Source organism: Eutrigla gurnardus (assembly GCF_963514095.1).
Source record: "Eutrigla gurnardus genome assembly, chromosome: 7".
NCBI lineage: Eukaryota > Metazoa > Chordata > Actinopteri > Perciformes > Triglidae > Eutrigla > Eutrigla gurnardus.
The window spans coordinates 26,548,547-26,559,809 of record NC_139921.1 but is presented as its reverse complement, the minus strand read 5'-3'; the positions used below and the strand labels follow the sequence as shown (position 1 = coordinate 26,559,809).

Sequence of the window (11,263 nt, the reverse complement as noted above, 5' to 3'; positions counted from 1 at the left end):
GACGTGACCACGCCCCCCCCACACCCTCAGGCGACGCTGCGGTCCGGCCAATGAGAAGGCACGTTTTCCACACGTCACTAGGTTAAAGGGTACAGCAATGGCGGCTTCTCGAATGTAAACAATCCTGTCTGTTGGAGGGCAGGTGAGATTATTTTATCCGTTGTGTCGCAGTTTCAGTCGCATTATAGTAATTTAATATAAATATGAGAGTGTCTTGTTCTATTTTTAGCTCTTACCTTATCGCCAATGATACGTTGTGGTTTCTTTGTTTCCTTCTTTTGACAAATGTACTTATTGTAAGTCGCTAAATGACATAAATGTAAATGTCTTAGAGCGCATAATCAACTTGGAACTGCTGTGTTGATATATGTTGTTGAGTGTTTGTGTTTTAGTTGGTTTAGTTTGTTAAATGTGTGTGGTATGTAAAATGTCTTTTTTTTATGGATGTTATTGTTTTGATTGTTGTCTGTATAAGTGAAATATATGTAAAAGTTCAATAAAAAATATTGTTGGAAAAAAATATACGAGAGTGTCATGTCATTTCTGTATTTGTTTTGCAGACATGAGGCTTCTATCGAGGGCGGTGCAGGCTGCTGTGGGTCAGAAGCAGCGGAGACACTTCTGGGGCTGGCTCAACGCAGTCTTCAACAAGTGAGACGACGTCATTAATGACGTAGCTGCGCGTGTGAGCTGATAGCTGCACAGCAATGCACGGACAGACACGTTCACAATTGACTAAACCCTCCAATTTAACTTTAGTATACATAACATATGTGATATTTGTTTGTAAGTACACTTTATAAGTGTGTAAGTGTATATTAGGTACATTAAATCCTCAAGCCTTCACAATGGTTGTAAGCTCAGCTTTTGTTGAAATTATAATATTGATTAAACTGTATGATCTCCTGGAGGCTGCATTAGACCGAACATTGTTATAATGACTACATGTTGTTCTGCTTTAAATGACAAAGTAAGTTGAAAATCAAGATTGTCTCATGTTTGCTAAATAACCATTCATAATGTGCACATGTAATATATTTATTTGATTCTGCAAAGTGGTCTGTGCCACTGTTTGTTGCCTTTACAACAACATCTTTTACATTTACATCTTTAATAAAACCATAATCTCATATTCACAATATGAATTTGCTCAGACCAGAGAATCCCTGGTTTTAGTGACCTAACCATATAGGGTTGAAATTAGCAATTTTTCTATCTTGTAATTTCCTTTTTTATACAATAAACACTTGTCAAAATGTCAACCAAAAGTATTCTAGTTGTAAAAACAAGCAAATCATCACATTACATTATTACAATCATGGTGTTTTACTTCATAAATAGCAAATAAATGTGTGATTTGCTCAGGTTAAAACCGTCAAATGTCATGATCTTGTTCGGTACTCGGAGTGTTGCTCTTCACTCAGGGTGGACTACGAGAGGATCAAGGCCGTCGGTCCGGACCGAGCTGCAGCAGAGTGGCTGCTGAGATGCGGTGCCAAAGTGCGGTTTCAAGGTTTCGATCGCTGGCAGCACGACTACAACGGACTGCCAACTGGACCTCTGGGCAGATACAAGATCCAGGCGATAGATGCCACCGAATCCTGCATCATGTACAGAGGGTTTGACCACCTGGGTCAGTGTTACAGCGTGAAGAATATCGTGTTCTTGTCCTTGTGATTGGTCACACTCTCATTTCCATTTCCCTCCATGTGGCGATGGAAAAGATGAAACACAAAGGCAAAAACGGCCAAATTCTTTACTTAATACAAAGAATTTCTTGAACGCTTCAGGTCTACTTCCTCAGTCAGACACTCGGCAATCAGCACCGCTACATGCTACCATTAACAAAGTCATATATTTACAGTTATTTTATATTTTAGAGTCTGAATGAGGAAACGCAACAATATCAATCAGACATTTGAGGCCTTCGATACTCTGTGTAACAGAAATAATACGGTCAGCACCTGAAGAGTATTAGGTTTCCATGCCCAGGCCTCTCGATGTTGGATTGACGGACTAAAGGGCCTGCTCAAATCAAAGATTAAAGCCATGCTCAGAAAGTGTAAATGTTGCATTAACTATGTTAACATGAGCTTGACCTCAACCGTTGACCTGAAAGTGATTCCCCTCTGTGTTAACAAGAAGGTGAAAGAGCATCGCTCCCAGACTGATTATCCAAAAAGTGACGCAAGAGGTCGGGATGTTTTACACACAATGTCTGTGACCTCACACACGCTTTGGTGCCAGAGTCCACGTGGATTTATTTGGTGGTGAATGTGCTGATTTAGGCTGTTTTTGCTTTTCTAGATGGTTTGCAACATGTGGAGGAAATCAAGTTGAAGAAGTGCATCTACATCGAGGACGCCTGCCTGGAGCGGCTGAGCTCCACAGGGAATCTGCAGGAGAGTTTGACCACGATGGAGGTGGTGTCGTGTGGTAACGTGACGGATAAGGGCGTCGTCGCCCTGCACAAACTCAAGTGAGCATTTATTGACTGAAATACGGTGAATTAATTGACATAAAGAAATATTTTTCATTGACACAGATTCATTAATTTAGTCGTTTCTTGGTTGTAATTAATAATTAATGAATTAATTAATTCCACACAGGAATCTGGAGCATCTGTTCCTCAGTGATCTTCCCGGGATCAGAGACAGACAGACGACAGTGGACAGACTACAGACAGCACTTCCACGTCTGGACGTATCGCTGGACCTGGACTGATTGAGAAACAACTTCCTGTTCTAATTTGTATTTAAGATTTTCAAAGTAAAAGCCCTAAGGGCTGAAGAGCTTGCATAGTCCAACATATGTGTGTGGAGAACAGCAGCATGGAGAAAATTTAGAGCATGTTATATTGTCCACACCAGTGTTTCTTGATAGATTGAACAAATCTGTTTATTATATTCAACACGTCACCGTATTAAAAGGTTATTCCATATGTTGGTACAAAGAGGAAAAACTATTTGTGAAAAAGGAAAAAGGCCTTTTAAAACATTTCTCTTTAGATCAATTTGGCATTTGTGAAATATCTGAGGACAGATGGCTGTGAACATCCTTCGCACCAAAGAGACGATGAGCACAACGTGTGTGTATAGTTACTGCTTTATGCTAGTACATGTGGGTTAAAGGAATATTCACTCCTGACGTCAATAAATAGTTTGTGTTCTACATTATAACTTACTCAAGACATTAAACTCACTACCAAAAAAAAAGTCACTTTTTTTTTTTTAAATAGTCCATCGTTATATTAAAAAAAAAACAATACATTTGGCAAACCAGGCAAGGTAGCACATGGTAGTTTGACCTTCGGTCTACTTGTCTTTACACGTCTGTACAAAATACAACAAAATCAGCTTGAAAACGTAGAACCAACGGGAAATAGTGCATAGGCTCAGTATCGACACCCGACACGTGATGAACAGAAACCCTCCGTTTTAAAAACCAAGGAGCTACCAGAGTCTCAGAAAACGCTGCTCGTTGAAGGTGTTGGGGAGGGGAGGGGAGGGGTGCTCTGCTCACGCTCAGATGTTCGGCAGGTGATAGTTGAACTTGCGCAGGTTGTTGTAGTACTTCTTGTTGTCCAAGGCAGGGAAGATGCTGCTGCTGGTCAGCTGGGGTAAATACTGGATGGAGGGGTTCAATAAACAGTTAGGATGAGAGAGAGTTCCTTCTGGGGGTCAAATACAACCAACGCATTGAAGACTTTCACTTTTTTAGCAGATTATTTAAAAATGTGTCTTTTTTTTTTTTTAGGGTAATGCTGCTCCAGAAAGCAGTTTTATTTAGTTTATTCTACAACAACACAACTTATTCAATCAGCTTAAATGTTGAGAGTCTATCTGCTAGGTTGAGTCCTGATTTAACAAGTAGCACTAGAACATTCCTCATGTGGTTCAATCCTTTTTTATTATAAATTATCCCTTTTTCTTCATTAATACATGGTTTCTACACAATCTGCCAATAAAGGAAGCTTCAATTCCTCAGTTAAAGGTTTGAGAGTTTGACCTATACGGTCAATATTTTGAAGCTTATACTTGACATTTTTTTCTATTTTCTTACTCACAGAATGTACACGTCGTACATCCATTGTTTGTCACAGAATTTCTTTCAAAGAAAACACAATACGACGTTGGATGGTTGACTGGAAGATGAAACTGACATGAGCCCTAAATGTGGCGCCGTATTGGGCTTATAAGTCCAGTCTCTACTCTTAAAAGGCTACTGACCCCCGGAGGAAGGTGTCTGCGAGGAAAGCGCGTCCTCTTGTTGCTGGAGCGCTCCTGCTCTCGGGAGCTGCTCTCGCTCTTCTCCCGCAGGCTGTCGAAGTACGGATGCTGGAGGAGCTGCTCACAGGTCAGCCGCTCGGACGGGTCCATCCTCAGGCAACCCTGAACCATCCAAATACAAGAGACGGGAGACTCAGATCTTTTGAAACAAGACTGTCTGTTATGCAAGAAAGTAAACACGATGGAGTATTTATTTACTCTGGTTGTTTGGGAAAAAGGAGCACATGTGCACGTAGTTTCTGATTCGTTGACGCATGAAAACATTCAAAATACGTGCATCTTCAAATAATAAGAATTGTGGTGAAACACGCACAATTCAATGGCTCCAAACTTTAATTTACAAAGCTTATAAACGCATGAGCCTATTGCAACACACACAAAGCAGATGACACACTCATAGGCATGACATCATTACCTTCATGAGACTCAGAGCTTGATGGGAGAGATTTGGATATTTCTGCTCCAAAGGTTCCTAAAAAAAAAAAAAAAAAAAAAAAGACAAAACGTCAGTTTGTCTTGTGATTTTACTGCTTATTATATGAATATAAATCCGTGTGTCTCACCATCTCTTGTGGCTCTGGGATTGAAACGCCACAGAAGAACTGGTTGTTGCTGAAGACCTGCTGGTGCCGAGGGATCAGGTCTCCTGTGGAGGACGGGAAAGATGAACACAATGAATCCTGTATTACACATTTAGAGATATTTTACAATTTCATCCCATCCTGGGAGTTTCATCAAGATGTGGTTTGCATGTTTTGTGTTGACTAACTTGCATGAAACATAATCTATGCATCAGGATTTCATCACACTGATCTGATTACCCAGAGTCCTTCTGATCAGGTACAGCTGGTCCATGTCAGACTTCCCGGGCCACAGAGGGATCCCCGACAGCAGCTCTGCCAACACGCAGCCGATCGCCCAGACGTCCACCGGGGGGCCGTACTGGGTGTCTCCCACCAGCAGCTCGGGGGCCCGATACCAACGAGTCGCCACGTAGTCCGTGTAGTAGTCACAAGGACCAGCTGGTGGCACCAAACACAGAAAAACATGACATAAGGGTTAAAAAATAACACCAAAGTCTAATATTCTGGTTTTATGTCATCAAATGTTAATGTCGGTCTCTCTTATATAAAGAAGGTTCCTCCCTGATCATAACTATTGAAAATCTAACTCTAAAGCCCCATTGTGTCAAAAAATGCTTTTTCTTATCTTTGTTTATAATTGACAATGAGACCCCTCAGTTATTTCAATATTTAGAATTATTTATAACCATTATTTTAAATTTTTCATCTCAGATCGTTATTAAGAGACTGTGAGTTTGGTAAACTTTCTATATATTTTTTGGAAGCATGAATAGAGCTCCTCATGATAAACAAATTATAATGTATTCCTTTTTTTTTGTTGTTTTTTTGTTGTGGAATTTTTTATATATATTTAAAAGCATTGCTTAAGTGCAGCTCTAGTATCAACACACAGAATCCTTCTCCATTTTAAACAATTGCAGCTGCACACCTGAAACAAACAAGCTTTTGAAGCATCGAAGCCTTAAAAACACTCGAAATCCAGCGCCATTGAATGCACCGTCCACCAGGCGGCGCTGTCAAACATGTGACGAGCGTTGCTAAAAGTCTTCAGACTTACTGAGAATCCTTGCAAAGCCAAAGTCACAGAGTTTGATGACTTGGTGTTTGGTGATGAGGATGTTTTCCGGCTTGACGTCGCGGTGGATGCACTGCAGGAACAGAGACGTCAAATTAAACTCACCACAGAAGAAGAAAAGGGGGGGAGCAGTGAAAGGTGGCGTTAAAACGGGGCCCCTCGGAGCATTTGTTGTGTCTAGGTGATACATTAACTGCTGGTCAGCCAAGGGGAAGGAATTCTTGTAAAAAAAAAAAAAAAAAAAGGAGCCATAAAAGCAGAACGCTTGGTGGGAGGAGACGAGAGGAATTCAACAACAAGCTGAAAGGGAAGCTTGTTGATATGAAGAGACAGGAAATCCAGTTCCTTACGTTTTGTTTGTGACAGAAGTTCACAGCTTGAAGCGTCTGCCAGGTTATACTTTTCACGAGGTGCTCCGGGACTCTGCAAGACAAGGAGCAAATCCACCTTTTTACATCCAGATTTCAAACATGCCAAAACATACGTGAATAACAGCTTTATTTATTTATTTTATTTCAGGAGGAGTGGGAATAAGTATACACTTATGAATACCAATGAATTGATTAATCACTGAAGTCAGTAAGATCCATCCGCTGGGGATCAGGAATATCTCTACAAATGTTCACAGCATTATATCCAATATATTCAGACGTCTGTGTGACTAACAGACTGGTGTCCTTGGAGCTGAATATTTAACTCACAGCTGTAGAACTAAGTTTGGGTTTGAGGGATTCTGGGGGAAAATGGAATAATCAGAAAACAGAAGTGTGGATTATTGATCATCATCATGTTTTCAGAGATCTCTCCCCCCTCAGTCTAGTTTCCAGCGTCCCCTCGGATGTTCAACACTGAGTCTTTGTTGGTTCAGGGACCGTCATCCATCAGTGTTGCCGGGGAAATGGCTAAATCGAGCCTTGTGACCGGCAATCAATAACCATCTCCTCCCCCGTCTCTTCTTTTGAACCCTCTGTGTCCAGGAGGCTGCAGGCCAGGACCGGAGGGGGGGGGGGGGGACCAGACAGCGAAAACACTCCGTGTAAATGTAAGTGGCCGTGGAGTCCCGACAGCTCTCCGCCCGCCTGCAATGCATTGTGGGAGAGCATCACTGTAAACATTCCCCAGCGGGCGGGTCAGCTTCCCCGGGAGACGGTGTACAGTGTGGCGGAGTCGTAGAGGGGAGATTACAGAGAGCACACAGAGCTTTCAAATCAAAAACCACCGCTCTCAGATTTATTCTGTTATCTCAGAGTTCATGTCGGTCCAGTCAACGGAGCCGTGTGCTCCTTTATTACAAGGAAACGGCCTTCAGTAGAGAAATGTGTCCGTTTTATTGCATCGCAAATACAGCTCTCTAAAGCTTCAACCTGCGACGCCCGTGTCTATAATCTATCATGAATATTTCAGGATAAATCTCCTTATAGCACTGTGTAATTATAGCTATTAGCACGTGTAATGATTCAACACAACAGCCAAAAATACATTATAAAGCATTTTAGAATGACTTATGAGGTAATTACTTCCTTATATAACATTGTGTGTGTTTTTCCTGCATATTTAATCTTTTTTTTCCCCACTTTACTAAAAGCAAATATTCACCACTTATAGTGACTCATAACCAGTGTGTAATATATTATATCTGCTTGTATTACTTCACTCCCCCAATGACCACTGAGAATAATCACATCATAACAGTATTTATTATATGTGTTATTTATTATAACACATTCTAAAATAATTAGAATACACGACTATGAGAACTAAAATCCTATATATATATATATATATATATATATATATATATATATATATATGTGTGTACTTGCAGAGACACACCCACCCTCGGGGATGGCGGTCCAGCTCGTTGAGGACCGTGTGGTCGCAGTACTCGAACACCAGGTGAAGCTTGCGTTTGCGCCGAAACACCTCGATCAGATTCACCAGGTTGGAGTGTTTCAGTTGCTGCAGAGAGAAAAAACACAGAAGAAAACTCAGAGAAACATCCACACAAACCAGTAAACCAGTGAACCAGTAAACCGGTGAACCAGTAAACCGGTAAACCAGTGAACCAGTAAACCGTGAACTAGTAAACCAGTAAACCAGTGAACCAGTAAACCGGTGAACCTGTAAACGGGTGAACCAGTAAGCCAGTTAACTACTAAACCAGTGAACCAGTTAACCATTAAACCAGTGAACCAGTAAACCGGTGAACCGGTAAACCAGTAAACCAGTGAACCGGTAAACCAGTAAACCATTAAACCAGTGAACTGGTGAACCAGTGAACCGGTGAACCAGTAAACCAGTTAACCATTAAACCAGTGAACCGGTGAACTGGTGAACCAGTGAACCTGTAAACCAGTAAACCGGTGAACCAGTAAACCGGTGAACTAGTAAACCAGTGAACCAGTAAACCAGTTAACCATTAAACCAGTAAACCGGTGAACTAGTAAACCAGTGAACCAGTAAACCAGTTAACCATTAAACCAGTAAACCGGTGAACCGGTAAACCAGTAAACCAGTGAACCGGTAAACCGGTAAACCAGTGAACCGGTGAACCAGTGAACCGGTGAACCATTAAACCAGTGAACCGGTGAACCAGTAAACCAGTTAACCATTAAACCAGTGAACCAGTGAACCAGTGAACCGGTGAACCAGTGAACCGGTAAACCAGTAAACCAGTTAACCATTAAACCAGTGAACCAGTGAACTGGTGAACCAGTGAACCAGTGAGTCCTGGTGAACCAGTGAGTCCTGGTGGTTAGAGACCTGAGGTGGTTTGCTCTCATCAAACACACTAAACTGTTAACAGATGGCTATAAACATGCTGTTGCCCCTGACAACCGGTCCTCGTCCTGTCCTATTTATGAGCTCCTGGTGTCCAGCAGACTGCTAACACTCCCACCCACCGCATGACTAATTAATCCACTAACGACTGGACCGGCCCAGTTATCATACAACCACATATTAATACAAGAAACTGGTTGAAAGCCTTTCTTTCAACGTTTTTAAACCAAACGAGGGGGAAAAGTGTCCGAGTCGTGAACCTGCAGGGTTTGTGCATCTCTTGCTCGTGACCTTTAAACCTCTTTTGAACGCAGCTCGTTTGTCTCTGCAGCAGCTACAGAAACAGAAAGACTGCAGAATTAACTGCACGTCGTCTTTCCTGCAGCTCGGCAGAACAAAACACAAGAAACTCAGAGCAGGATGTTGCATCTTTGAAAAGGTCAAATGTGGAGAGAAAAAAAACAGATACATGGATCATATAATAGGTTTATAATGTATTTCCAGCAAATACACCGATCCATATTATGAGTAGAAGACGGTAAACTATATTTTGAAGTAAGGAAAACTTACTTATAGTTTTATTGATAGACCCACATTTTGCTTTTATTTTTTCTCTTATAATTTTGACTTAATTAGCCAAAATCTCATAATTTTTATCTCAAAATCTGTGACTTTGATCTCCGAATCGAGACCTGATCAGCGTTTCTTTCTCGACTAAACCATTGCTGGTTCCCATAGAAATAGAAAAGGTTGCTGCAGCGAAGGTGGACTCAGAGGTGAAGAGCTTCATGTGAGAAGAACAGGAGAGATGAAGGATTCACGTCTGTCACCTTGAGCATCCTGATCTCCCTCAGAGCGATCTTTTTGATGATGGGATCGTCCTCCGACTCCACAAACTTCTTGATGGCGACGACCTGCCCCGTGTCTTTGTTCCTGCACTTGAAGACGACGCCGTAGGAGCCCTCTCCGATCTTCCCGATCTTCTCGTACCTCTCCATCCTCGGGGGGCTGGACCGGCACACACACCCAACAAAAAGGTGGAGGCAGGAGTCTGGAAAGAGGGTGTGAGATCCAGGAGGAACCACTTTTATGGAAAAGTCCACTGATTAAATCCCGAATGAGGATCCAAACTGGGCCGTGTGGAGGTTGGGTGTTATCTGGAGAAGACACAATGATGCTCCTCTTAAACATGAACTAGATGTTAGTTGGATTTGGTCGTTTCTTTGCTATGAAACCAGATTGATTGACCTCTGCAGACTCTTACCAGAATACAAATTTAATCAAAACTCTAAAATATAAATGATGGGCAGGTTCCTCTTAAACTGAGTAAAGATAGATTTAGTTGCTTGAGGCAACATTACACCTGTCTCCCGACAGCCAGACTGCTCAAGGAAAACATTTGCAATGCAAAGTATATTAGGTCATTTCCCAGGGGGGGGGGATGTGGAGCGAAAACAAACAACAGAGAGAGAGAGAGACAGAGAGAGAAAATACAAATCAAAGTGCTGCACTTGTTTGAACATTAAATAATATTCAAAAAAATTAAAAAATATATACAAAAAATATGAATGAACAGGTTACAACTGACACTGAAACGTTTGCATGTGATGATGAAACAGTTAGTTATCATCCTGAGGTGCGAGCAAAGTTTCTTCGTGAAGCCAGCTGACATTACAATATCTACACATTTCAGTAAAATCACTTCCTGTTCGGTTCGTCTGCAAACGTAAATGTTAAAAACTTACGGTTAAATGTTGGCAGATGTTCTTCGGTCGGAGTCGGCGAGGAGCTGCTGCTTCCAAACAAGCGACAAGCTGCACGAGCGAAGCTCAACTTCCAAGGCGAGAAGCGTCGCGTTTTAAAGCGTCAAGGCGGAGAGAATTAAACCCCTAACATCCGGTCCCGGCCTTCACAATAAAACATATCACGTCCACGACACACGTGATGCTCTATGCACTCGAAACCTCAGCTAATCGTCTGTCAAATGTTATTTTGTTGTTCTGCAGAGGTGGAAGAAGTACTCAGATTGTAGAAATACCAGTTTTTAAATAATGTAACTGGTGACATTTCCGCATTTAAAGAGTGTAATTTATATACAAGCACAAACGTATAGGCTGGATTATAATCACGTACATAAGTTTAATATTGCACTTGGTAAATGTGAAGCTAATTCAATTATTATTATTTAAAAACAATGTGTATATACTGCTGGGCAGCTTGTGAATTTACCTCCAAGAAATCAAAAGTATATAGTATACTATGTAATAACCAATTTATTTGATTATATTTTGTTTTATTCATCTCAATCCAAAGTAACAAAAGTGATCAAATAACTGTACTAAGTTTAAATTATACCAAGCTATTATTTTAACTAAAATATGTTTAATCCAGCACACAACATGGGAAATTGATTTAAAATTGCAAATTAGGGAACTGCTTTTAAAGACGTAGATGTAGACCAAAACAGTAAAAAAATAAAAAAAAGTAAAGCTAGCGGTATTGTTTGGATTTTATTTTGAAGGTGAAATCACCTG

At 41.1% G+C, this 11,263-nt stretch overlaps 2 protein-coding genes across 2 annotated transcripts; one reads left to right on the top strand and one right to left on the bottom strand.

Annotated features, from left to right (window-relative positions):
* The first annotated feature begins 78 nt into the window (after positions 1–78).
* dmac2l (distal membrane arm assembly component 2 like) lies at positions 79–2,877 on the top strand. Its single transcript, XM_084013518.1, has 5 exons — positions 79–142; positions 561–651; positions 1,425–1,633; positions 2,308–2,479; positions 2,610–2,877. Exons 2-5 carry the CDS (start codon positions 563–565, stop codon positions 2,722–2,724), a joined length of 585 nt encoding a protein of 194 aa, XP_083869644.1. The 5' UTR covers positions 79–142; positions 561–562; the 3' UTR covers positions 2,725–2,877.
* A 515-nt stretch (positions 2,878–3,392) lies between these two features.
* On the bottom strand, positions 3,393–9,917 carry cdkl1 (cyclin dependent kinase like 1 (CDC2 related kinase)). Its single transcript, XM_084013517.1, has 9 exons — positions 9,560–9,917; positions 7,786–7,907; positions 6,299–6,371; positions 5,931–6,021; positions 5,111–5,311; positions 4,853–4,935; positions 4,705–4,761; positions 4,230–4,391; positions 3,393–3,626 (listed from the first exon to the last, which is right to left on the bottom strand). The coding sequence occupies exons 1-9, from the start codon at positions 9,725–9,727 to the stop codon at positions 3,525–3,527; spliced, it is 1,059 nt and encodes a 352-aa protein (XP_083869643.1). The 5' UTR covers positions 9,728–9,917; the 3' UTR covers positions 3,393–3,524.
* Positions 9,918–11,263: the final 1,346 nt, after the last annotated feature.